The sequence below is a fragment of the Meriones unguiculatus genome, chromosome 8, assembly GCF_030254825.1.
Source record: "Meriones unguiculatus strain TT.TT164.6M chromosome 8, Bangor_MerUng_6.1, whole genome shotgun sequence".
Taxonomy (NCBI): Eukaryota; Metazoa; Chordata; class Mammalia; order Rodentia; family Muridae; genus Meriones; species Meriones unguiculatus.
The window spans coordinates 24,608,989-24,636,890 of record NC_083356.1 but is presented as its reverse complement, the minus strand read 5'-3'; the positions used below and the strand labels follow the sequence as shown (position 1 = coordinate 24,636,890).

At 45.8% G+C, this 27,902-nt stretch overlaps 1 protein-coding gene across 9 annotated transcripts; it reads left to right on the top strand.

The window, feature by feature from the left end:
- The first annotated feature begins 71 nt into the window (after window positions 1-71).
- Window positions 72-27,818, top strand: Hsf1 (heat shock transcription factor 1). Of its 9 annotated transcripts, none has more exons than XM_021658957.2 (14): window positions 72-424; window positions 22,899-23,007; window positions 23,301-23,437; window positions 23,689-23,813; window positions 24,491-24,566; window positions 24,640-24,701; window positions 24,824-24,920; window positions 25,028-25,164; window positions 25,297-25,566; window positions 25,991-26,077; window positions 26,812-26,917; window positions 26,995-27,060; window positions 27,133-27,202; window positions 27,281-27,818. In XM_021658957.2, the coding sequence occupies exons 1-14, from the start codon at window positions 122-124 to the stop codon at window positions 27,484-27,486; spliced, it is 1,851 nt and encodes a 616-aa protein (XP_021514632.1). In that variant the 5' UTR covers window positions 72-121; the 3' UTR covers window positions 27,487-27,818. The 9 variants fall into 9 exon arrangements, 8 of the variants coding, with proteins under 8 accessions (XP_021514632.1, XP_021514648.1, XP_060245196.1 ...); XM_021658950.2 differs by having other exon boundaries at window positions 118-424; window positions 24,824-24,948; window positions 25,041-25,164; XM_021658973.2 differs by lacking the exon at window positions 25,991-26,077.
- Window positions 27,819-27,902: the final 84 nt, after the last annotated feature.

Sequence of the window (27,902 nt, the reverse complement as noted above, 5' to 3'; positions counted from 1 at the left end):
AAATCAGGCTCTGATTGGTGAACAGCCGGAGTGAAGCCATCTTGCGCAGGCGTACAGTGCGGCGAGCCACCCAAGGGCCGGGCCCGTGAGGTGGGCGGGGCAGATCACGGCGCCTGCGCACATGGGATACAGGCCTGGCCCTGGCCAGAGCGCGCCGGTCGCAAGATGGCTGCGGCCATGCGAGGCCTTGGTATGTGCGCGCAGCGGGCAGCAAAGCGGCCCGGACAGCAGGGTCAGAGACGACACTAGCTCAGCCTTCGGCCACTCTTCTAGAACGCCACCCCAGCCTCTGCCTGTTTCGTCCGAGATGGATCTGGCCGTGGGCCCCGGTGCAGCGGGGCCCAGCAACGTCCCGGCCTTCCTAACCAAGCTTTGGACCCTCGTGAGCGACCCGGACACCGACGCGCTCATCTGCTGGAGCCCGGTAGGAACTGGCTTAGGCCGGAGCGGCCTTCAAGGGAGTGTCCTGTTGCGGGAGGGGACCTGATTAGAAGAAGCGGTCTGCGGGTGCCGGGACTTGCCCTCCTGGCATCCTGGAGTGAGAAGCCGCTGTCTGGGGAGGAAGTGCGCCCCGCCCCCAGAGCACCTCGAAGAGAGTAGGCCGGAACCCAGAATCCTAAATTTCACTGGAACAGTGTGAACGGGGCTTGCAGTTCAGGGTCTTTGACTGACAGGAATAGCTTCCCAGAGTCTGTCTGCCCTTCTGCTTTTAGGCAGCCATTCAGAATAAGTGGAGGGCCTAACGAATGCACGGAAGAAGAGGGAGAGTAGGCGGATGTGAAGCACAAGCTCATCCCTGATAGTCCCTAAGACGCCAGAACAGTTTGCCGGGCCCTCGGAGGGTGGCATCGAGCCCTATTCTGTTGCCTGGCAGCGGGCTGTGTACACCGCAGATCCTGCTGGACCAGCAGCTCTGGCTTGAAGAGGTGGTTCCATGTTTGTGTCAAGTTGGAAACTGGAATCTGCTGTTCACATCTAGGCAGTGAGGGCCAGAGCGCAAAGCTAGTAAATGATGGCCTGAAGACAGGTCATCCTGATTCAGAGGGAGCCTTTGGAGGATGGAGGCTTCTAGATGCCACCTACTTGACCTTCTGCAAGCCAAATCTGGCGCATCTCAGGCTCTGCTGAGCACTCCCTCCTGCACACTAGTCTCTTATGCTGGCAAGAATGGAGAAAAGCCTGAGTGGCATGTGGAGGCCAAGGCTTCTGCCCCTCAGTTGCTTGTTTTTTTAAACTCTGCGCTGCCTGAAGAGTGCTTGGGAATAAAAAGAAGACTAGAAACCTCAGAACTTCACTTTTCACTAGACATTCTTTGTGGTCATCCCATTGACTCTCTGTGGGTTTTTCACCGTAGTCCTGGAAAGGAGCAGCATGTTTCCTTGGAGGCCATCTTCAGTTCACTACCCCTCCTAGACCTTATACTCCTGGGCAGAGAAAATGACCCTACACTTCTGTCTTTCCCCAACTTTCCACCTCTGTTTTGTCTGACTGAAAGGGAGCTTTCTTACCTAGGTCCAGTAGGAATACCAGATATCCTCTGGAATAGTCTGAGCATAATCCTATTAGGAAGATCCATCCTGTCTAGTAATCTGCCTGCTGTTTCTGCTTTTGGATTGGTACAAATGTGGGTGAAGTGCCAGTGAACAGTCTTCTAGGACAGGATGTTGTGATGAGGGCCTCTCTGTATGAAGATGGATCTGATCTGCTGTGGCCTCCCTCCAGCCACACAGTTGCACATCACCTGTAAGCCTTGTTAGCATGTTGGGAGGAGTGGGCAAGTAGTCCGTACAAAGCAGCAGTGGGAATCCAGCAGGGATGAGACACAGCAATGGGAGCTGGCATGACCATAAGTACAGAAACCAAGCTCTGGCAGACAAGTGGAAGAACAACATCCTTGTTTAGGCCAGACAAGGGCAACAGAGCTTCTTGGATCCAGCCACCTGGCCCACAGATAGGAAATAATGCCCCTGATCCATGTCCTGTGAGGGCACTTACAGTGTCTTGGTAGCCTAACAGCCTTCCTGCAGACACTGCTCAGGAGGCTTTGGGTCCACATTCTTATTCTGAGTGGCTTCTAGATAAAGATTTTCTTAACAGTCTCAGAGAGAACAAGGAGGCTGAATACATGGGAAAACCCAACTAGCCCCAAAAATCCTTTGCTGAGCCTTGCTAGGTCTGGCTTCTCATTCCTACCACTTGGGGACAGAATTGGTTACTATCTCCAACTCTATGGTATTCGATTCCTCATCCCTGGCCCTCATCCAATTATAGGAGCTTCACCAGAACAAGGACCTCAAGAGATCCGGGGGTTTCCCCAGATAGATCCTGGAAGACAACACAGCCTTAAGAGAGATTTAGGATCCCAGTAAAATTCATTCCAGCATGTGAACATGGATATGGGTGGTCCTCCTTCAGTAGGCTTCTTTTTACCTTGTACCAAAGGCGCCTCCAGATCCAGTACCAAGAGATGCAACAAGTAGGCAGAATACTTGAATAATACAGGTACTCCGTAAATAGAGTCATCTCTCAACCCTGGCTTTTTCTCCTTTGTGCTGTGGCTCCTCTGTCCACTAAGTAAGACTAGGATGCCTCGGTGCATTTTGAAATGGGGGACCAAGCCTAAATAAAAAAACAAAAGTTCAGAACGTATACCTAACTTGATTCCAAGTTTGTTAGATCATTTTATCCAGTCCTTTCTAGAAATATTAAAAAGAAACATGAGAAATCAATTTGTTTAACTCAAGAGAATACAGATGGTGGTGGGGTTTGTTTTTTTCTTCTAGTTCTTAGAAGATGATTATTTTTGTGTGTGCATGCATGTATAAAGTATACACATGTATAAAGTATACACATGTATAAAGTCAAGAGGGGGACGTCCTATTCCTATCTCTCTCTGCCCTGTTTCCTTAAGGAAGTATCTCTCAATGAATTTGCCTTTTTAGCAGCTAGGCTGGCCGGTCAGCAAACCCCAGCAGTCCTTTCTACTCCACCCAGTGCTGGGCTTACAAGCGCACACAACCACACCCAGCTTTGCATGGATGCTAGGAAACCCAAACTCAGATTCTTATGCCTGTACAGCAAGCTGTCTTTCCTACTTAACCATCTCTTCGGTTCCTGAGTGTATTTTTTAACTGACTAAGCAGGGCAAGAGTTATTATCTTACTAAATCTAAAAAGATCTAGTCCAGGCCCCACTTGGCCTATAGGCTGACTTTGGTATGCAGCTCCAAGAGCTTCCTGAGGAGCTTGAGAATCAGGAAGAGGGCCATGATTTGTGCTAGGGCTGGTGGAGAATGAACCAGGGGGAACCTGAAGCCCTAGGGCCAGGACAAGACTTCGGGGACATAAAAAAGTAATGAAGTCTCTTTTTGTTTATGTTGAGGCAGGGTTTCTCTGTGTAGCCCTGGTTGTCCTGGACTCACTTTGTAGACCAGGCTGGCCTTGAACTCACAGAGATATGCCTGCCTCTGCCTCCTAGAATCCTGGGATTACAGGCATATACCACCGCACCTGGCTAATAAAGTCTCATTTTTAAGACACCCCTTCCCCTTTGATAGACTTAATAATGAAGATTTTCTTAAATGTTGTTGCTAGGTTCCTTTCTGGTCTCACCCAATTCCAGCCTAATGATGTGGTTCTCTTCTCTTTGAGAGCAGCAGTGACTGGGTTGAGCCTCTGGGGATCCCCTGTAATGGAAGAAGCTGGAACCACTGAGCAGGGTCTCCTGAATACCAGTGTGCAAATAGGCACTGTGAGGAGCTGGGTAGGCTGTTGGAGACAGAGTGCTCTTAGGTAGTAACGCAGGGGCAGGGTACCCATCCGCCTCTATATTCTTCATGGGATCACATGAAGCATTTTAAAGCAGAGTCCTCTGCCGTGGTTCATATCCAGAATTCCTAGGACAAGCAGGGCCACTCCTGCCACCCAAGCTCTGACAGGCAGGTGAGCTCATTCTCAGACAGACAGCAGGAACTAACAGGCCCAGTGGCCCCACCCTTAGAAACCTAGCAGCCAGGCTCAAAATGTCAGAGGTCATGTATACCGAGACAAGTTTGTAGCTTTTAGTCTTTATATTTTCTTTAGCTACTTTGTGGGTTCTTCTCCTGTCTCCTAATAATATCTTCTCTGGCTCAGCTCAGCTTCTCCTGGCTCAACTCAGCTTCTCCTGGCTCAACTGTCACCAACTGTCTTCTCACTCTGCTAGCCCAATTCACTTTCACCCGTCTCTCCTTTTCACTTTGCTCAATTTCTTCCCTTCTCTTTAGCCCTACTCTCTTCCTTCTTCTTGAACCGTCTTCTCTGACCATACTCTTCTGTCTCCTGTACCCTACTCCTGCCTACTCCTCAGTCATACTTACCAGCTCTCAGCCTCTGCTGGCTTTTACCCAGAAGTCCAAGAGGCAACTGACACTGAAGGGCTTAGGGTCCTTTAAAGGGCCAGGCACACAAAATAAACCGTACTATATTTCCCTGTTGTTAAGAGACAGTTCGTGGTGGAGAGAAGCCAGGAATTTGGAACAGCGCAGTAGAGTGAGGGGGGATTAATATAATAAGGAAGCATTAATTGGTGAAGATTGATATGCTGATAAACAAGAACAGGTTCAACTTGAAGAAGTAATCGTAGAACTTGTAAACAGTGTAGTTTATCAACTTTAAGAGCATCTGAGACAAAGTTGAGGAGCCACATCGTTTACAAAAATTATACAAGGCTCTGGAGAAGCCTTCACTGATTTTTTTTTCAAGGATTGATTTCAGCAATAAATAAGATTATATCAGACCCTGACATAAGACCAGTGTTGATAGAGACCCTAGCATTCAAAAATGCAAATGTAGATTATAAAGAATGCCATAAGACCACTGAAGGGACAAGCAGTGCCTCGAACAATACAAATGATATTGGTTCTAACATATATCATGCCAATATAATAAGTCAAGCTATAGCTAGAGGTCTCTGATATTAAAATGCCCATGTTTTAATTGTGGGAAAGATGGACATTTGGGACAAAATTGTGAACAACGCATATCTAAGGGCAATGGTTTTTCTAATACATAAATCAGAAAGAAGGCCTAAATTTTCAAAGGTGTGCAGGTGATGTGGCCAGGGTTGCCACTGGACCAGTAAGTGTGATATCCAAGGCAAGTTCTTGCTACCGGGAAATGAACTGAGGAGCCTATCTCAAAGCCCCAAAGCAAAAATCACGTGCTGTTTCCCTCTTGTTAGCCAGCAAATAACAAGCAGGCAGAAAAACCTCAACTAATTATTGTAGATCTAATGCATGTTCCTGCAGGTAGTGCTGCTTTAGAGTTGGCCATAGATAAACATTACACTATCCTCAAAATTTCGGTGCTATAAAATATCTACTGGAGTTTATGGTCATTTGCCCTCCGGGACAGTAGGAATAGTCTTAAAGAAGCAGGTTGACTTCCCAAGGATTCATTGTGCCTCCAGGAATTATAGGTAAAGATTTCAAAGGAGAAATTAAAATAACGGTTTATGGTAAAAAAAAAAAAAGACATGATTTACACAGGTAATAAGATTGCTCAGGAAAACGTATGGCAATTCCTAAAATAAGGAACAAAGTGGAAGACACTTTAGGGAAAGGTACTGAAAAATCTTATCCAGAACAACCAAACTCATACTTGCCCAGCTCTTGCTCACCACCTATCCTTGTTAGGTACTGTCTCTGCACTTGCACAGTCTTCTCTCCAGCCCCTCCAACTGGATTTCTGAGGCAGGGGTTTTACTGGTCTAGAGCTCACTGTTTGGAATAGGCCGCCTCGGCAGGGCCTCCAGAGATCCTCCTGCCTCTTCAATGCTAGCATTGTATGTGCTCACCACTCTGCCGGGCATTTATGTGTATGTTAATTCTTTTTCTGATTTTTTTTATTTTCAAACAGAGTCCCTCTGTGTACACCTGTCCTGGAACTTATTATGTCGACCAGGCTGGCCTTAAACTCAAAGAGATCCTCCTGCCTCTGACTCTCAAGTGCTGGGATTAAAGATGTGCAGCACGCCTGGCCCTTTTCTCAAGATTTATTGTTGGGCGTGGTGGTGCATGCCTTTAATCCCTGGTCTACATAATGAGTTCCAGGACAGGCAGGGCTACACAGAGAGGAACCCCTCAAAAAAGTTTGTTTTTATTTTATGTGCATGGGTATTTTGCCAGCACACAGTAACTCTGGAGGCCAGAGGAGGTAGTCAGGTCCTATGGAACTGGAATTACAGATGGTTAGCCACCAAATGTATCTGGGAAACTGAACTTGAGTCTTCTGCAAGAGCAACAAGTGCTCTTTACTGCTGAACTGTCCCTCTAGCCCCTGGCTGCGAAAGTAATGAATTTAAGTCCTCATGCTTACACAACAAGCATTAACTGAGCCATCTTTCTAGCATCTATTAGTGTGTGAGTGTGTGTGTGTGTGTGTGAGTGTGTGTGTGTGTGTGTGTGTGTGTGTGTATGTGCATGCGCCACAGTGGCAGGTGTATGTCAAATGACAACTTTAGGAATTAGTTTTATAAAGTGAACCTTTATAAAAGAGGTAAGAACTCCTTCAAGACGGAGAACTGCTGCTGAGCAGTTAAGAGTCCACACAAGGTTACAGAGTAACTAAAATCCTACTAACCAGAAAAGAGAAACCACATGGAATAAATATAAAAGGTTCTGGCAAAGTCTGAGCATGAACTAGCTAAGCCCAGAGTAAAATGTTCAAAAAACAAGCCTCAAAATGTGGGAAGAAGGCATTCACCCAGCCTAATGACCAGAAAGCAGTCCTCAGGACCTATGTGGTGAAAGGAATAAACAAACTCCTTCAGTTGTCTTCTGACTTCCAACACCAGCACTTCTAAAAGCACACATAAATAAGTGCATTTTGTGTGTAAGTGGAGCGGAGAAGCTGGAGAAATGGCTTAACAAGTGAAAACAGTATACAGCTCTTACAGAGTACCAGGTTCCAGTCCCAGCCCCCACATGGTTTCTGACAACTCTTTGTTGTAACTCTAGTTCCAGAGAACCTGATGACCTCTTGTAGTCTCTGTAGGAACTGCATCCAGCCAAAACACCGTATACATAAAATAAAAATAAATACATTTGGCTATGAGTCTCAGCAGCTGCTTTGATACCTGCTGGGTAGAGTCTTTCAGAGGCCCTCTCTGGTAGGCTCCTATCCTGTTCCCTGTTTTCTCCCTCTTCTGATATCTATCCTGTTTGCCCTTCTGATTGAAGATGGAGCATCTTACCCAGGATCCTCTATCTTGATTAACTTCTTTAGGTGTTCAGATTTTAGTATGATTATCCTATATTATATGTCTAATATCCACTTATAAATGAGTATATACCATTTGTGTCTTTCTGGTTCTGGGATACCACACTCAGGATGATCTTCTCTAGTTACTACCATTTGCCTGCAAATTTTATGATTTCCTTATTTTTAATTGCTGAGTAATATTCCATTGTGTAAATGTACCACAATTTCTGTATCCATTCCTCAGCTGAGGGACATCTGGGTTATTTCCAGCTTCTAGCTATTACAAATAAAGCTGCTACAAACATGGTTGAGCAAATGTCCTTGTTATATACTTGATCATCTTTTGGATATATGCCCAGGAGTGGTATAGCTGGATCTTGAAGTAGCACTATTCCTATTTGTCTGAGAAAGTGCCAGATTGATTTCCAAAGTGATTGTACAAGTTTACATTCCCACCAGCAATGGAGAAGGGTTCCCCTTTATCCACATCCTCTCCAGCATGTGTTCTCACTTGAGTTTTTAATCTTAGCCATTCTGATGGGTGTAAGGTGAAATCTCAGGCAGAGTGCAGGGAATCTTACAAAAGAAGGGGGAGATAGAAAGACCTGAAAGGGATAGGAGTCCACAAGGAAAGCAACAAAACCAAAAAATCTGAGCACAAGACCCTGGGTAAGATGTTCAATCTTCATTCAGAAAGGCAAATAGGATGGATATCGGAAGAGGGGGGAAAAAAAACAAAAACAGGGAACAGTCTTTTCTGAGACTGATACTCCAAACAAGGACCATGAATGGAGATAACCTAGAACCCCTGCACAGATGTAGCCCATGGTAGCTCAGTGTCCAAGACGGTTCCCTACTACTGGAAACAGGAACTGTCTCTGGCATGAACTGATTGGCCAGCTCTTTGATCACTTCCGCCTGACAGGGGAGCAGCCTTACCAGGCCACAGAAGAAGACAGTGAAGCCAGTCCTGATGAGAACTGATAGGCTAGGATCAGATGGAAGGGGAGGAGGTCCTCCCTTATCAGTGGACTGGGAGAGGGGCATAAAAGGAGAGAGAGTGGGATTGTGAGGGGAGGAGGGAAGGGGCTACAGCTGGGATACAAAGTGAATAAACTGTAATTAAAAAATAAATTTACAAAAAGAATGACCAATGCAATAAAATAATGTATTATACTATGCATAAAATAAAGAAATGGGATAATGTAAAAATAAAGAAATAAATATATATATTTAAAAAGAAAAAAAATAACTCTAGCACCCAAATAAACTATGGTGGGCCTAGCAGATAGCATATATAGTCCCAGCATTGAAAGAACTGAGACAGAAGGATCTCTGGAGCACATTGGCCAGCCTATCCAAATCAGTGATCTCTAGGCTAGTGAAAGACCTTGTCCCAAAACACGAGATGGAAGGGCTAGAAAGATGGCTCAGTGATTAGGACACTGGCTGCTCTTCCAGAGGACCTGGGTTTAATTCCCAGCACCCATGATATGGCTCACAACTATCTATACCTCCAGTTCCTGGGGATCTAGCACCTTCTGGCCACCACAGGCACCAGGCAGGCTCATGGTGTGCAGAAATACATTCTAGCAAAATACTCATACACATAAGGTACATCTTTAAAAGATAAAGGCGTTGCAAAGATGGCTGAGTGGTTAAGAACACTTGTTGCTTTTGCTGAGGACTTGAGTTCAGTTCCTGGCACACACTTAGTAGTTCACAGCCATCTATATGTAACTCCAGCTCCAGAGGATCCAATGCCTTCTGACCTCTGTAGGCACCCAAGAATTCATGTGGTGCACATATATACACTCAAGACTAAACCCTCATACATAAAAATATTTTTAATCTTTAAAATCTAAGTGTGAGGAAAGAGGCAATCTACCCTACTGGAAATTATCTGTAGAACAGAAAACAGCTGCACAAGAGGTGGAGGCAGGAAGATGAAATGTTCAAGGTTATCATGGCTATATAGCATGTTCAAAGCCAGCCTGGAATATATGAATCTCTGTCTTACCCCTCCCCTCCAAAAATGGAAAGAAAGGAAAATTGCATAAAAAGCAAGGGGTTAAAATGACTGATAATTTACAGAAACTGAGACACAAAGTAGAATAACTCCTAAAATGCAAGTATGCCCATATTCTAAACTTAGTTATTCTATCACATCAGCAGGAAAAATAAGGAAAACTTAAGTGTCTTAAGCAAAAAGCCTGTTACAAAATTTAACACCCACTTCTTGATGAAAACCAGCAAACAGAGTAGTAATGGAGAAAAGAGTGTCTATAAATACTGTGGCTGATTGTGAGGACTAGATGCTTCCTGAGATTGGAAGAGAAGATAAGTTGCCTGCTCTGTCTTTTCTGCTTAACGGTGTAGTGGATGGTCCAGTCAGTGCAGTGTAGCAAATGAATATAAGCCGTAATAAAACACGACTTGGAAAGGAAGAAGTAAGTCTGTTAAAAAATAGCGGGATAACTTAGAAAATCCTTAAGCACCTACAAAACAATTTGTAAGATCACAAGATCCAGGGTCAATACACAAAAGAGAATTATATTTCTCTATGTGAACAATGAATTATTATTGAACTATGATAGGGCTGAAGAGATGGCTCAGCAGTTAAGTACTTCCTGATCTTGCAGAAGACCCAAATTCAATTCCCAGTACCCATGTCAGGGGAGCTGACAGCCATCTGTAGCTCCAACTCCAGAGGCTCTGACGTCCTCTTCTGGCCTCTGCAGGCATGTACACACACATGATCTTTTTTTTCTCCTTTTAGTTGAAATATTTATAATAGTATCAGAAAACACAAGCAAGTCCTTGACAGCCACTGTGATCAGGTAAGAACTCTGTCCTAAAGTGGAAATAGGATGTGTTCTGAATCTTGAGAAAGCACTTCCATTCAAGTCCAAAGAAGTTGACAAGGCTCTGCTTTGTCTACAGCCTACAGGAAGGTGCCCTTCCTTGCTTTTCCACTTGTGGTTGTTGCTGTTTTTCTGGGGCTATTCCTTGGTTTATAGCTGCATGACTCCAGTCTGTATTTGTCATTACTTGGCATTCTCCCTGAGTGACCAACCTTATTTGGCTGTCTTATTGTAAGAACATTAATCCACTCAAATAAGAGTCCACTGTGCTCCAATATGACCTCACATTGTCTAATTGCATGCGCAGCAACCCTGTTTACAAACAGTTATATTCTGAGGTATGGAGGTTGGGGCTTGAATGTATCTCTCTCCCCCCTTTTTTTTTTTTTAACCTCTTATTCTTCTCTTATCCCACTCCTACTTCCTCTGAAACCCTTCTTCCCAGCATGTTCCTTTCCTTCTTTCATTTATTTTTCCCATTATAACCCACCTAGTTCATTAGTATTGCTTGCACGTGCATGGGCATGAAGTTACTGAGTTACGGATAACTTACACCATTGGCAAAACCCCTGAAGAAAAATGACTCCATCCTCCCCCCCCCCCACCCCCAGCAGCCTTTACCCACCAATAGCTGCTTAGCTTTAGTGGGGCTTCCTGTGACCCCTCTGCATCCGTGCTGGAATATTAGCAGTCTCTGCCAGTCACAGGTCATTGACAGCTACCATGAGTTAATGAGTGTCATGGCCAACTCATGTCCAGAAGGCAGAGTTTTACAATACTTCTCCCCATCCTCCTGCTCCCACATTCTCTCAGCCATTTATCCTGTGATGCTCCCTGCGCCTTAGGGTAGAGTAGTTTGGTTTAGATGTCCCCTTTAGGGCTGAGCACCGAACAGTCATTTATTCTCGGCAGTTTGACTGGTTATGAGTCTACCTTAACTACTGCCCACTGCAAAAAGAAGTTTGTTTTTGTTTTTTGTTTTTTTGTTTTGTTTTGTTTTAGCAAAGGTTGGGAACAGCACTAATCTACAGGTATGAATATAATATTTAGAAGGCAGTTTGACAGCATGTGCAATTTGCAAACGTGAGTTGTAGATTTCCCCCAGAGTCTCTAAAAAGTCCCGGGGTTTTAACCAGATTACAGGTCAGGCATAAACTCCACTCCCCACCAAGGAGCGGGCCTTTCTATTCATGTCACCATTGTACCACTGAACAAATCTTGCTTAGCAAGTCAGTATTGTAGCATGTAGGGTCAACCACTGATGACTTTCCTCCCCAAGCAGCCTTCATAGCCCTCTGAGGCATGAAGGCTGGCCAGCAGGAAGAAATTTCTAGATGACTTCCAACTTGATTTCTCTGTCTTGTAACCAAAGTATGAGGTCAGCAGTAAAGTTGTTTTGGGTTTTCTGTTGTTGTTGTTGTGTTACGGTTTTGGGGTTTTTCAACACAGGGTTTCTCTGTAGCCCTGGCTGTCCTGGAACTTGCTTTGTAGGCCAGGCTGGGCTCAGACTCGCAGAACTCTGCCTGCCTCTGCCCTCAAGTGCTGGAATTAAAGGTGTGCACCGCCACGGCTAGGCTGGGAAGACATTCGTCTTCCTGGACTGTTTAATGAAAACACTGTCACAGTAGTGTATTACCTACATTGTCTCCAGGGCCCTCGTTCTTGGGCCCTATTTTTCTTTCTCTTTAAAAAAACAAGTACTTATTTATTATGTGTATGTGTGTGTACATGCATGAGTTTGTGTGCAGGTGTCCATGGAGGTCGGAAGGCATTTGATGCGCTACTGGAGCTACACGTGATTGTGTGCTGCCTCAGGCTCACAGAGATGTGCCTGCCTCTTGTCTGCTGAGTGCCTGAGATAGGGATTCACTGTGTAGTTTCACAGACTCACTTGTCATTTGTCAGGCAAAGATTTTTCTAATTCTGTAGACTGCTTCTTTACTCATTCAACAGCTTCCGGTTCCTGGTCATCCAGGCAGGGTCTCCCTTTCATGGGATCACATCATGGCTTGGACCTCAGGTTAGACTAGTCATTGGTTAACTACTCCCATATGCTTCGAGCCTCAGCACATCTTACAGGCAGGTCCGGTGTCACTGGGAGCCATGCCTGATTACAGGAGATGGCCAGGGCAGTCTCCATATCCTCCATTACTAGGGGTCCTTGCTAGGGTCTCCCTCATAGGTTCCAGAAAGTTTTCACTGCTCTGGATTTCCACAGTGCCCCCTTAAATGTCCCTTATTTTAGTCATCTCTTCGGAACTCTGTTCCTACATCCCTCTCTCCCTGACCTGACCCCTCCTGTTTTCATGTCTACACTCGCAAAGTCTACCCACAAAGTCTTTTCTGTTTCCCCTTCCCAGGGAAACTCCTGTGCCCTTGATCCCTCCTTGTTACTTAGCCTCTCTGAGTCTGTTGGTCGCAGTGTGGTCATCCTTTACTTAGTAGGTAATGTCCACTGAGTGAGTACACTCATGTTTGTCCTTTGGGTCTGGATTGCCTTGCTTGGGATAATTTTTTTTTTCTAGTTCCATCCATTTGCCTGAAAATTTCATGATTTTATTTTATTGTTCTAACAGCTAAGTACTACTCCATAGTGTAAATGTAGCACATTTTCTTCATCCATTCTTCAGTTTTCAGACATCTAGGTTGTTTCTATTATGAATAAAGCTGCTGTGAACATAACTGAGCAAGTGTCCTTGTGTTAGGATGGAACATCCTTTGAATATGTATATATGCCCAAGAATGGTATAGCTGGGCCTTGAGGTAGTTTGGGTCTGTGGAACCACCATATTGATTTTCATAGTGACTGTATAAGTTTGCACTCCCACCAGAAATAGAGGAGTATTCCTCTTGTGCCATATCCTCACCAGCATGAGCTGTCACTTGTTTTAAAAAAATAAAAATCCCAACTGTTCTATTTTTTCAATAAAGACTTAGGAGCCAGATGCCACAGTGAAAACCCACTAGCTCAGAGAGGCAGAGAAGGCATCCAGCTGACCATCCTCAGCTAAGGTCCGGATGGAAAAACCCCAAAAGGCCCACCAGCTCAGCTGACAGCTCAGGAGGAAAAGGCCAAAAATCCCCAGGGCCTAAGCTAAAGCCAAAAAGTCTTTTCTTCTCCACGCTGCCTTAAATACCCCTCAACTCAAAGTCCCTTCTACTCTTTAATCCCTGTCAGCTGGTTTCTTTCTCTGCCTCTTGACCTAGGGTTAACTTTATTAAATCCTATGTATTAAATGCTTTTGGATTAAAGGTGTGTACTAGGGCTGAGCCACACAATAATAACCTGTTTACAATGAATTAAAAGTCTGTGATAGGACTCAATCACACCAAACAAGAAACAGGGTTTTACAGTTCAAAATTTTGAGGTTCACAATGGGATCAAATATCCTGCAACAACTTGTATTTTTTATCTTAGCCATTCTGACAGGTGTAAGATGGAATCTGAGAGTCGTTTTGATTTGCATTTCCCTCATGGTTGAGGATATTAAACATTTCTTCAAGTGCTTTTTGGCCATTAGGGATTCCTTTGTTAAGAATTCAATGTTTATGGCTGGAGAGATGGCTTAGAGGTTAAGAACACTGACTGTTCTTCCAAAGGTCCTGAGTTCATTTCCCAGCAACCACATGGTGGCTCATAACCATCTGTAATGAGATCTGGTGCCCTCTTATGGTGTACAGGCAGAATGCTGTATAAATAATAAATAAACCTTAAAAAAAAAAAAAGAATTCTATGTTTAGATCTATATCCCATTTTTGAATTGGATTATTTGGTTTGTTGATGTCTGGTTTCTTGAGTTCTTTATATATTTTGGGTATTAGTCCTCTGTCAGATGTGGAGTTAAAGTCTTTTCCCATTCTGTAGGCTACCATTTTGTCCTATTGACAGTGTCTTTTTCCTTTATAGAAGCTTTTCAGTTTGATGAGTTCTGTTTATTAATTGTTAATATTTGTGTCTGTGCTATAGGTGTTCTGTTCAGAAAGTTGTCTCCTGTTCTCTACTTTCTCTTCTGTCAAGTTCAGTGTGTCTGGTATGATGTTAAGGTCTTTGATCCACTTGGACTTGAGTTTTGTGCAGAGTGATAAATATAGATCTGTTTGCATCCTTATACATACAAACATCCAGTTAGACCAGCACCATTTGTTGAAGATGCTGTCTTTTTTCTATTGTATATTTCTGGCTTCTTTATAAAAAATCAGATATCCATAGGTGTGTGGATTTATGTCTAAGTCTTTGATTTAATTCCTTTGATCAACATGTCTGTTTTTATACCATATATTCTGTAGTTGGGTTTTTTTTTATTAATTATAGTTTATTCACTTTATGCCAGCTATAGCCCCCGCCCTACTGTGTAGTTTTCTTATAGCTCTGTAGCACAGCTTAAAACAGGGGTGATCATGCCTCTGGGAGTTCTTTTCTTGAACAGCATTGTTAAAGCTGTCCTGGGTTTTTCCATATGAAATTTGAGTATTGTCCTTTTAAGGTCTGTACTTGTGCTGGAATTTTGGTGGTGATTGCATTGAATTTGTAGATAGCTTTTAGTAAGATGGCCATTTTTACTATGTTAGGTCTACCCATCCATGAACACCTAAGATCTTTCCATGATATCTCCTTCAATTTGTTCCTTCAAAGACTTGAAGGTTTTGTTATAAAAGTCTTTCACTTGATTGGTTAGGGCTACCCCAAGATATTTTACGGGGTTTTGTTGTTGTTGTTGTTTGTGGCTATTGGGAAGAGTGTTGTTTTTCTGATTTCTTTCACAACCTGTTTGTCATTTGTATTTAAGGAAGGCTATTCTTTTTTTTATTATTATTAATATTATGTCCAGCCACGTTGCTGAAGGTGGGGATTGTTTGTGTTTGTTCAAGAAAAGGTTTATCTGTGGAACTCTGTAGACCAGGCTGGCCTTGAACCCACAGAGATTTGCCTGCCTCTACCTCCCAGGTGTTGAGATTAAAGACTCCTGGTTTTATCTGTACTTTTATCTGCTTTGGATATCATAAAACATTGTCATAAAAACTCCTTCATAACAGCTGGGCATGGTGGTGCATCCCTTTAATCCCAGTGCCCAGCAGATCTCCATGAGTTCAGGGACAACCAAGGATGCACAGAGAAACCCTGCCCCCACAAAACAAAACAAAAAAACTCCTTCAAAAAAAAAAAGTTTAGTAAGGGCAGGAGAAATGGCTCAGTGGCTAGAGAGTGTCTTACAGAGGATCCAAGCTCAGTTACCAGTGCCCATGTTAGAGAACTCATAACCACCTGTAACTCCAGCTCCAAGGGAGCCAATATCTCTCACCACAATGAATACCTGCGCTCATGTTCATATACTCACACAGAGAACACACAATTAAAAGTAAAATATAGTTTGATGCTCTTTCCTTTCACACTTTCTAGAATAGTTTGAGACGCTTTGGTGTTAGTTCTTTTTAGACCTGGTAAAAATGTACCAGTAAATCAGTCAGGGCCTGGAAATTTTGTGGCTTTTGGGAATTTTTGCTTTGTTGCTTGAATTTTACTTCTTGTTATAGATCTAATTACTTATGTCATCTTGATTTAATTCAGGTGGGTGGTAGGTGTCTCGAAATGATGGTCCATCTTTTTTTTCCTTTTAGCTAATTTTAGGCAGGGGTTTATCAGCCTTTTTGTTTGCCTTGTTTTATTTTGCCTGAGGTGGGATTTCTCTACATAATCCTGACTTCCATGGAATTGACTGTATAGACTAGGCTGGCCTTGAACTACAGACTTCTGCCTGCCTCCCACTCATATGCAGAGATTAAGTGTGTGCCACCATGCCTAGTAATGGGTTCATCATTCTTATCCTTTCAAAGAACCAACTTGTTTTCTTTCCTTCTTTCTTTTTCTTTCTGTCTTTCTTTCTTTCTTTGGGTTTTGGTGTCTTGTTTTGTTTGGGGGTTGTTTGTTTGTTTTTCTCCATTTCATTAATATCTGCTCTGAGACTAAAGATTTGGGGTTTGGTCTGTTCTTTTTCTGGCCCCGGTGTAGCATTAAGTCACTGATGTTGCTGACACCATTAGCTGTCACTCTGTTGATTTTTGTGGTATTGCTTAACTGTGATTCTATTCTACAGTGATTTATTCTTTCCTTTGGCTTCATGGATGGATTTCTTTCTTTCAGTCTGAAGGATTGCTTTAAGTATATTGTGTAGATCTTAATGATTATGAACTCCCTGTTTAGACTTTTTGTCATGATAAGTTTTTGTCTCTCCTTCCATTATGCCAATACTTTGCTGGAGAGAGCAGTCTGGACTGACTGGAAACTTCAAAGCTTGAAATACATCCTTCTAGCAGAGTGATTGCACTCTCTGTGATCTCTGTGAGGTCAAGGCCAGCCTGATCTACAGAGTTCCAGGATAGTTAGGACTGTTACAAAGAGAAACCCTGTCTTGAACACCCTCCCCCCCAAAAAAGAAGGAACAACAACAGACATAGCTCCTTTTACAGCTGCTCAAGGGAATTAGTTTTTGTTGTTGTTTTTTGTTTGTTGTTTTTTAAGATTTATTTTCTGAGTGCTGTATCCGCATATACACCTGCTCGCCAGAAGAGGGCACCAGATCCCAATATAGATGGTTGTGAGCCACCATGTGGGTGCTGGGTGTTGAACTTAGGACCTCTGGAAGAGCAAACAGGGCTCTTAACTGCTGAGCCATCTCTTCAGCCAGGGAATTAAATATTAAATACAGTCCTTCATTGGTATCCTGGAGTAATATTTTCATATAACCTGCACACATTCTTCCATGTAGTTTAAATTATTCCCAGATGATTTATAGTAACTATTATAATGTAAATGCTATTAGATACTTTATGCTGATTTGCTTAGTTAATAATGGCAAAACAAAGTCTGCACATATAAAGTGCTTTTGTAGTTTCTTTAGTACCATAAGCTGGCTGTTGGCAGAAACCATAGGTGATTTACTTTTTCAGAAGTAATTTTCAGTCCAGTCGTTATCTCCTGTCTCTCTGTTTTCTAAACTGATTTTTCCCTTGCACTCAAATCTGTTGTGCATCACGGTGGCTTTGAAGCAGAATCTCCCTTAGAACATTTACCATTAGCAATGCTCTGTTTGGTGGTCCTTCCTTTGCTTCTTCAAACATTTCCTTATTCTCTGAGCATGTTTATTATTTTATGTGTATGAGTGTTTTACCTGCATATATGAAAGTACACTGCCTGGGGCCCATGGAGGCCAGAAGAGAGTGCCAGGTCCCCCGGAACTGGAGATCCCAGACTTGTAAGCTGCTCTGTAGGTGTGAGGACCCAAATAGCCTCTCCTGCAAGAACAGCAACCACTCCTAACTGCTGAGCCATCTCTGTTCCCCCCAGTGTGTTTACAGCAACATTATATCTTTTGTTAAATGTATCGTCCTTTTCTGGCAGTTTCTGTTGTTTTTCCTTGTCCACCATGTATGAGTCACACTTCTCAGCTTCTGTTGGTCTTGCATTTTTTGTCAGTTGTATATTGTGGGACCCAATGGTGGCTGCATCATCTTGCTGGCTTGTGACTGGGCTAAGCTGCTTCAGAAAGACTGCTTCCGCCTTGATGACATTTTTTGCCTCACAGTTGTCACATCCAGCATTGAAGCACCAGCAATTACTGCCTGATTTTGCTACTGTTTTATGTAATGCCCTGGGACACCAGTTGTTGGGCAGTCAGATCAACTTAAATTTGTGAGCAGTAGTGAGGTTGTAAGGCTGCATTTGGGGGGATATTTTACTAGGTTCATTGAGCAAAAGCAGATTTGAGTTAGTCTTATATTTGTTCTAATCCCAAAGGGCTCTTCGCAGCTTTCTTCTCCCATCTAGGCAGGCTGGCCTGGAGCTCAGCTCACTTATTGTTGGCACACCATGGGGATTGAGCTTTCCAGTGCTGTTTGACTTCAAGTAAGCCAGACCACCTTCCTTAAGGATTGTATCTCCTGGGGCAAATCTTTTGGACATGTGGCTGGGCAGTAACTACTGTACTTCTCCGCTGAACATGCTCACCATGCATAGACTGCTCTTTCTGCCACCTGAGGTGAGGGTGGATAGACGTGGTATTCTCTGCCCCTAGGACGAGGGTAGGTCTGTCTGGGAGCACTAGGAGGTAGGAGGCATGTCCGAACAGGAATGTGATCTCATCAACCTATGGATGGAGAAGACACATCCTTCCAGTAGTACCCTCAAACCTTAACAAGCTGAGAAGAGGACCCCACAACTTAGCCACACCTTCCAGGGTACAGTGTCTGATATGGGGGCTCAGGGACGGAGCGGTAGACTAGTTTGTGACAGTTACTCACAGGCCCAATGAGTTTTAGTGGTTTCATTGGTCATTCTTACTTGATGCCTGTGGAACAATTTCAGAGACATTAATTTGTTGTTGTAAATAAAATGATGGTGGACTAAATATTTTTACTGTTTGCCTTAAAATTATCATGGGGGGTATTATTTAACCCACTCTCACAAACAGTAAAACATAGACACCTGTTAGATTTTGTAATTGCCTTATTTACCTTGGTCTGGGCAGATATTTCACCTCTGCTGTCTCAGTAACCTCACCATCCACCTCCCAGCCCCTATCCAATGCCATCTGCCTTAACCATGCCTAACTGTACTACCTTCCAACCATAATCTCTTTTTAAGATTTTTTTTTATGTATATGAGTGTTCAATCTGCAGGTACATCTGTACTCCAGAAGAGGGCACCAGATCACATTATAGATGGTTGTGAGCCACCGTGTAGTTGCTGGGAATTGAACTCATGACCTCTGGAAGAGCAGACAGTGCTCTCAACCACTGAGCCATCTCTTCAACCCCCAACCATAATCTTATAAATACTTGCTTATATTTTTCATCTTGGTGTTTTCTCCATCTATACCATCCTCGGCATCCTGCCTGGCCCACTTCTGGTTACTTCTTCGTGCTCATGGCATCCACCTTCATCTCTTCCTCTCTCTCTCTCTCTCTCTCTCTCTCTCTCTGCTTTCTGTTATTCCCTGTCCTCAAAAGCCCAGAAACCTTAGCCACGCTTCCTGCCCTGCCCAGGTACAGACCTTTTTTATTAACTAGTCAGGAATAATGTCTTAGGCAAGTTTGCACAACAAGGATAGGTGTATATAGGCAGGGACAGTAATTAGCATCAAAATAGAGGCAACATTAAAGCTTTGTGTGTGTCCCTGGAGAGGAAGCACTGTTCCAGAACTCCATATTCTCAGCCCAGAAGTGAGGCTTTCCCTTTCCTCTTCAGAGACAGGGATTTCTGACTAACTGTCTTCACCCTGCAGCCGATCAGTGTGTCATCCGCCCTCACTGCTGATATGGCTGTGACTTGGCTGCTTGCAGGGCCCTTCTCTGAGCTTAAGTTTGGCAGTTGGATTATGAAGTGACTGTTTACGAATCCCTTTACTTTATTCCTGTTTGAAGTTCATTTCTTGGATGTTTTTCATCAAATTTGGTATGTTCTTGATCAGTTTTCCTATAGTCATTTGTCCATTCTCACCTGCTGAACCGCCCATCAAGCAGTAATAATGCCTCACAGGTCTCTGAAGCTCTGTACACTTTATTCACTCTATCTTAGTCATTGTTCTAGTGCTGTGAGGAGACACCATGACCACAGCAACTCTTACAAGAGAAAACATCCCATTGGGGATTTGCTTATAGTTTTAGAGACAGTCCATTATCATCAAGGCAGGGAGCATGGGAGCACAAATAGTGCTAGAGTAGTTGAAAGCTACATTGTAATCCTCAGAGAGAGAGACAGACACTGGGCCTGGCATGGGCTTTTGAAACCTCAAAGCCCACTCCAACAAAGTGGAGAAAGCACACTTTCTCCAACAAAGCCATACCTCCTATTCCTTCTATTCCTCTTAAATAGCACCACTCCCTAGGGACTACACATTCAAATATGTGAGCCTATGGGGATTATTCTTATTCAAACCACCATTTTTTCTGTCTTCAAACTATAACCTCAGTTGGCCTATTTTTGTGCTTACTGACTGCTTACTGTTCTCATCTTCTTGAGCCCCTAAGTGAATTTTTAACCTGAGTTGTGCTTTCTAATTCCAGAATTTTGACTTGGTGCTTATTTTTCATTTTTATTGCTTTACTGAGAGTCTCCATTGAGTAGGACATCATCCTTATACCTAGGCCTTCATGTCTGGTTCTCCAGGTCTTTGGCCATGCTATTTTAAGTAAAGTAGCTACATTAGAGTCTATCCTTACGAGTCCAACATGTGGAGGATATTGGTTGCTTTTTTTTTTTTCCTATTATAAGCTGTAGCTTTTCTTTATAATTACAATTATCTAAAAAAATTAAAACTGAAAAACTAAAAGGGATTCATAATGTCACTTCTTAATCCAGTGGTAAACTCAAGACCAGGGAAGGGCCTTGCAAAAGCAGCAAAGTCATATCCACATCTGTTTGAGTGTGCATGTACATGTACATGTGTGCCGAAGTCAGAGGACAACTTGTCAAGTCAGTTCTTGCCTTCTATTAAGTGGGGACCAGGAACTGAACTCAGGCTGTGGCTTGGCAGTGGTTGCCTTTTACCTGCTGGGCCATCTCACCAGTCCCGGCCATAGCTTTGTGTTGAAATGCTTCATGGCTTTTGACTTTCCATTAGTATTTGATGGCCACTGTGAAGGTGCAATGTCCCCTGCATCTGTTACTTTTGTCATTGTGCCATTGTTAGTTCTGGTGACTTCCTTGGACTAATTATGTTGTGTTTGTATTCTTGGTGGCCATTGTCCTTTGGCTAGCTGATTTAATTGGGTTAATGGAGCTGAAATTTCCTTAAAAAACAAAACAAAACAAAAACTGCAGCCAGTGAGGCTCCAGTCTTCCCGGGGCCTCTGTATGTGTTGATTCCCGTCTTTAACACATTGCCTGGGAGTTGACAACACAACTTTATATCCTACTTCCCATTCATGCCAGAGGGAGCGCTTATGGCCCTCACAGGTCTTCCCTGAGCATGTACACAGCTTTAATGTGTGCATAGTCTGTGGATTCTCAGGAATGTTTCAGAGTCCCTAATGATCCCTCATTAACCACTTTTTAAGGTTTCTGGCTAGCCTGTATTGTACATTTTCTCAGCAGCCATTTAAAATCTTCCTCTAAGCTGTGGCAAATGCCTTTAATCCCAGCAGAGGCAGGCAGATCTCAGAGTTTCTCGAAGAAAGCCAGGACTACACAGAGAAATCCTGTCTCGAGAAACCGCTGAATGAATGAATGAATGAATGAATGAATGAATGAATGAATCTTCCCCTAGGGCTAGAGTGATGGCTCAGTGGTTAAGAGCACTGGCTGCGGGGGCTACAGAGATAGCTCAGAGGTTAAGAGCACTGTCTGCTCCTACGGAGGTCATGAGTTCAATTCCTAGCAACCACATGGTGCCTCACAACCACACGGCGGCTCACAACCATCTATAATGAGATCTGATGCCTTCTTCTGGTGTGCAGGTCTACATGCAGTTAGAACATTGTGTACATAATAAATAAATAAATCTTTAAAAAGAAAAAGAGCGCTAGCTGCTCCTCCAGAGGACCTGGGTTCAGCACCCACATGGCAGCTCACAACTATCTGTAACTCCAGTTCCAGGAGAGTTACAGACAGGGGATCAGAAACACATGCAGGCAAAATACCAATGCATGTAAAATAAAATTAAATCTTTTTTTAAAAAGACAGCCTCAGGTCAAGCAAAACCAGCCTTGCTTTGAGAGTCTCCTAGCAAGCCCCAAGACCTTGAGTGAGCTTTCACCCATGTTCCCACTGCCATTGCTTCCACTGGTTTCAAAGCTGAGGGGGAAAAAATGGATGAATCATGTAAAGAGCCTCTTGCTTTCACTGATACACCTCCTACAATTGCTTTCCCTGCTGCTTTAGATTTTTTCCTTCCTGTGTCCACTTGTCCTACTGTTTCTGTTTAGACTTGTTTTTCACTCCCTCTGCCTGTTGGAAAACAGCCCTAATGCTAACCCAACACCTTGGGATCCTTTCGATTGATTCTACCCATTTGTATTGCGGTTCTCCCACCCCAGCAAAGAGACTGTGCCTTGGCCGGTTTATCTTGCACATCCATGAGAATACTGTCCTCTTCCCACTGGGGACCTCCCCACTCTGGTATCTAATGCCTCTAGGTTGCCCTGGCCCTTCAGCCCCCTCCTAGTGGCTCTGGACTGTGATCAGGAGAGCACCAGCACAGAAGTGCAACCATGCAAGTGTTCAACAATCTCGGGTTCTGAGCAGGACCTTCCAGAGCAGCACAAATTTCTTTGGCTGTTGGAGTTTGGAGGAGTGTGTGTGTGTACAACATGCATGCAAGTGTCCATGGAATATAAAAAAGGACATCAGCTCACCTGAAACTTGGAATTACTGTTAGTTGTGAGCTGCCATGTGAGTGCTGGGAAACAAACCCAGGTCCTCTACCAAGAACAGGAAGCACTCTTAACCACTGAACCATCTCTCCATCTTAGCTATTCTTAGGAAAATTTGCTGTTTAAAATAAATGCTAGTCAGTCCCTAGAGATGACCAGAATTCTGTGGATGATTTGTAAGTCTAACCCTCGCAACTGAAAACTGCCAGGGAGTAGGATCCTGTCTCAGGCTACAAGGTCCTCGTTCCTCAGACCTCGGTTCCATGGCCTGGATACTAGCCATGGGGTCCGAAGGTTCAGCCCACCTCTGCTACCACTATGTGGAGGGAAAATGGGCACTGCCCAACACACATGGAGAGATGCTTCAGGCCACAGTGGAAGTATGGTGCGGCTGCTACATATGACCTGTCCATGTATCTCCTGACAGAGTGGGAACAGCTTCCACGTGTTTGATCAGGGCCAGTTTGCCAAGGAGGTGCTGCCCAAGTACTTCAAGCACAACAACATGGCCAGCTTCGTGCGGCAGCTCAACATGTGTAAGTACCTCTTTCAGGATAGTGCCTGCTTCCCTGGGGTGTGGAGAAACAGACCCCAGAATTGCCCAGAGATGGAGGCTGGGGTCAGCTAAGGAAGGGTCCTCATGGGTGTGAGCCTGAATTTCCCAGGGAAGAGTATATGAGGCCCTACCCTGGCCATACTTCCATTTGCTGTGGCAAATGGATGCCAGCAGGAATCTTACTAGGAGGCCCTTTGCCTGCCCTAGGCCATGGCTAGGCTGTTGGAGCCTGGTCCCTGGCCCTCAGGAACTGTCCCACCCCCATATGCACAGATGGCTTCCGAAAAGTAGTCCACATTGAGCAGGGTGGCCTGGTCAAGCCTGAGAGGGATGACACCGAGTTCCAGCATCCATGTTTCCTACGTGGCCAGGAACAGCTCCTTGAGAACATCAAGAGGAAAGTGACCAGCGTGAGTCACCACCAGCCCTCAGTACAGCCCCTCCCTGTCCTCAGATCTCCCTGCAGGCTCTGGGCTGGGAGCAGTAGCTAAGTGGTGCTGCAGGACTAGCCTAAGAGCATAGCCTGTGCTCATCTCTCTCTGAGCTTCCCCCATCTCCCAGTGTTTCCCAGACCCTCCTCACTTCCTGGATGCCTAGGTGAAGCACAGGCGCCTACCATACTGTAGAGCCACTTTCAACTCTTGTATGCCCCACCCCTTAGGTGTCCACCCTGAAGAGTGAGGACATAAAAATACGCCAGGACAGTGTCACCAGGCTGTTGACAGATGTGCAGCTGATGAAGGGGAAACAGGAGTGTATGGACTCCAAGCTTTTGGCAATGAAGCAGTAGGTCCCAAGGCTCAGGAGGGTGGCCAGGTTGCTTTGGGTCTCTGTCCTACCCCACCCTGCAGAGCCATTCAAGCCTCCTTCCCCCTTCCTAACCTGCCTTCTATTGTTTGTATTGCAAAAACTTCTTGGCCTTTTCATCTCCAAACCCAGAATGGGGCTGGGAACTTCCTACTGTAACCACTTCTCCCTCCCCTGCCGGGCTCCACATTTTCAGGATTTGAGCATACAGACCCTCTTTCCAGGTGCCTCCCTTAAAACCAGGGCTAGCAGGAGAGAAGTCCTCCGGTCAGACCTCCCCACTGTTCTCCATTCCCAGTGACTCCTACTCCACCCTTACCACTCAGTACAGGGCATCACAGTTCTCAGCTGCCTTTTACTCCCAAACTGAGGGTAATCAGCAGTTTAGGATCTTTCCCAAAGTCCTGTCCTGTGTGTCTAACCAGTATGTGACAAGTCCTGTAGTCTCCTCTCAGCGAGGCTCCTGAGGTGTACCATCAGACTCTGTCCATGCCTCCCTCAGCCCTGTTTGACATTTGAATCCTCCCCTGTAAGTACAGCAGAACTAGGGGAGTCAGTGGTACCAGTGAACCCTCATCTGGTCCCGCCCTGTCCAGCAACAGCCTGACTCTCTAGCTCTTCTAATATGGCCCAATTGACCCAGCAATGTGTTGCAGCGAGAACGAGGCCCTGTGGCGGGAGGTGGCCAGCCTGCGGCAGAAGCATGCCCAGCAGCAAAAAGTTGTCAACAAGGTGGGCAGGGATGGTGGTAGGCGGGTCCCCTCCATGACTGGGCCAGGGTAACTATATCCTCTCTGCCCCACAGCTCATTCAGTTCCTGATCTCACTGGTGCAGTCGAACCGGATCCTGGGGGTGAAGAGAAAGATGTGAGGCTCTGGGAATGCCTACACTGTCCACTCTGACCCTGCACCTTGGTGTCCTCTGCTTGCTGTATATCCTGGGCACCACCAAGGTCTGTGTAGGCAGTTAACCTGTCTCTTCCCTGCAGCCCTCTGATGTTGAGTGACAGCAGCTCAGCACACTCAGTGCCCAAGTATGGTCGACAGTACTCCCTGGAGCATGTCCATGGTCCCGGTCCATACTCAGTAAGCACCAGGCTCCATGGGACTGCCAGTAAGTGTATAGTGGGTGCTGGGTGGCCCAGGCTATACCACAGGTGTGCCTTGCATGTGGCCTTTGTCTCTAATTGCAGGCTCCATCTCCAGCCTACAGCAGCTCTAGCCTTTACACCTCTGATGCTGTCACTAGCTCTGGACCCATAATCTCCGATATCACTGAGCTGGCTCCCTCCAGCCCTTTGGCCTCCCCAAGCAGGCGCATAGATGAGAGGTGGGGCTGTAGTACCCTTATCCCTCCTATCACCTTAGTGGGCCAGCCTTTACGGGACCTGAGCAGAGTTGGAAGTGGGTGGAACTAACTTAGGCTCCTTCTAACATGTCTTCTAATATCTAACATGTTCAGGCCCCTGTCCAGCAGTACCCTGATCCGTGTCAAAGAAGAACCCCCCAGCCCACCTCGGAGCCCTCGGGTACTGGAGGCGAGCCCTGGGCGCCCATCCTCTGTGGATACCCCTTTGTCCCCAACTGCCTTCATTGACTCCATCCTTCAAGAGAGCGAGCTTACCCCTGCTGCCTCAAACACAGCCCCTAAGGACACAACCGGAGCCCATGCCCCTACGCCCCAACCTCCCTCTACCCCTGAGAAGTGCCTCAGCGTAGCCTGCCTAGACAAGTGAGTGCTGTGCCCACCCTGCCTCCCTATAGCCTCTGAACCCCACAGCATGGGATTTCCTCAGGCTGGACATAGGGTATCTGTCTTAGCAAGGAACAATCCCTGCAGTTTGCTGAGGGTGATGGGTTGGATCTGTTCCCCCAAACCTGAGTGAAGCTGGGGAGGGAAACTAACTACATCACTAGAAATGGGTTATGCCCCCTGCCTCCTGGGTCACCCTCACTATTGCCATCCCCCTCGCTGGCAAGCCCCAGGATCTTTGGATCTGTTATTTCCCTAGACCTGAAATAGGAAGTGATGAGCCAGGGCCCAGCCTTGACCACCCCTCAGGCACATCCCAAAAGCTAAGCGAGCGAGGACGGTGGGCGTAGATCCCCCCGTCCCCCGCCTGCAATGGGGGGGCTCTTGTCTTTGTATCTTGCAGTTTGGCTCGCGCTCCACAGATGTCTGGGGTCGCCCGCCTCTTCCCCTGCCCCTCCTCTTCCTTTCTGCATGGCCGAGTCCAGCCAGGGTTAGCGCTGCCCCCCACTTGGGAGGGAGGAGGACTCCGCCAGGGCCCCTCCCACAGCCATGGACCAGTTCCCAACCTGGGCATAGCACTTGCCCTGCCTGGCGAAGAGCACCAGGAGATGGTCTCACAGGCTCTGCATCTCCACTGACTCCCCTTTGCACAAGCCAATGGCTGTGGTAGGGACAAGTTTCCTGCCTGGCCCAGCCACCAATACAGGCTGCTACAATGAGCTTCCTGCCAGGATAGGGTAGGCCCCATGGCACCTACAGAGCCCTTTTAACTGCCTTGCCCATGGCCCCGGCCTTCTGGTCTAAAGGAGTTCAGGTCTACTCATGCCAAGCACAGTCCTGTTTCCTCTCCTTACTCTCTTCCTGATGCAGTGGCAAGACTGTCAAACCTGAAACATCTGCCTGCTCTCCTGCCTATCTCTAGAGCCAACGACCCTTGCCCTTTTTCTCCACCACCCTCTTGGCCCAGCCTTAGTTAATACTAAACTCTCCTAGGTTGTCCTGCCCATGGGCCATGCTATATCAGCAGCCATGAAAGGCAAGCTTACCACTGCCCTTTCTAGCATCTTCCCAGAGGTCCACACACACTGTCCCCCAGCCCATGCTGGCTATGCAGATGGACCTTGCTTTGGGGGGCTACAGCCAAAGGGGAGCCCTTCTCCATCAGGAGTGCGGCTGGGTGGGAGCCTGGGGCACTAGTTCACCTGCCCACTTGCCCTGGGCCAGGAACGAGCTAAGTGATCACTTGGATGCCATGGACTCCAACCTGGACAACCTGCAGACCATGCTGACAAGCCACGGCTTCAGCGTGGACACCAGTGCCCTGCTGGACGTGAGTCTGGTGATCCCCACCTCCCCTATCCCATCCTGCCAACAAGCCAGCCCTGACTTCCCTCCCTCCTCCCGCAGCTGTTCAGCCCCTCGGTGACCATGCCCGACATGAGCCTGCCTGACCTGGACAGCAGCCTGGCCAGCGTGCGTAGGCGGGCAGGGTGGGGGGCAGAGGGGGCCATCAACAATCCTTACTGTGTGTTCTCTATCCTGCAGATTCAGGAGCTCCTGTCTCCCCAAGACCCCCCCAAGCCCATTGAGGCAGAAAACAATAACCCTGACTCAGGTGAGCTAAGGTTCTGTCCCGTTCCCAACCCTCATTTCCAGCTTGCCCACCCCCACCATCCTGACTCATACCTCACAGGGAAGCAGCTGGTGCACTACACGGCTCAGCCTCTGTTCCTGCTGGACCCTGATGCTGTGGACACAGGGAGCAGCGAACTGCCTGTGCTCTTTGAGCTGGGGGAGAGCTCCTACTTCTCTGAGGGTGATGACTACATGGACGATCCCACCATCTCTCTTCTGACGGGCTCCGAACCCCCAAAAGCCAAGGACCCCACTGTCTCCTAAAGTTCCCAGGAGTTGTCAAGCTGGCCCCCGACCTATCCCTAGGACATGGCTGGTCCTGGGGAGACAAGACAGTTGGGCAGTCTCCTAGGTCAAGCCACAACCCCAGTGGAGCACAGATGGGACTTGAGCCTAGGCAGTACCTTGGGTCAGGGGGAAGATCCTGAGGGCTGCATACCTGCTGCCTTCTCCCCAACCCCAGGTCTACGCTCTGGGTCAGAACTTCACAGCCACACTTGGACTGACCCTGCAGGTTGTTCATAAAATTGTATTTTGGATTTTTACATGAGAGTCCCCTTTAACCGTTCACAAATAAATAAATATATATATATATATATATATATATATATATGTATGTATGTATATATATATATATGCACACGCAGAGATGGCAGATGATAAATAGACAGGTTCTGCTG

Excerpts from the sequence above, each read along its gene's own strand:
- Hsf1 (XM_021658950.2), top strand. The coding sequence starts at position 122 with ATGGGATACAGGCCTGGCCCTGGCCAGAGCGCGCCGGTCGCAAGATGG. Across the intron at positions 27,061-27,132 it reads TGGACAGCAGCCTGGCCAGC|ATTCAGGAGCTCCTGTCTCC; the intron begins GTGCGTAGGCGG and ends TCTATCCTGCAG. Across the intron at positions 27,203-27,280 it reads AAACAATAACCCTGACTCAG|GGAAGCAGCTGGTGCACTAC; the intron begins GTGAGCTAAGGT and ends CATACCTCACAG.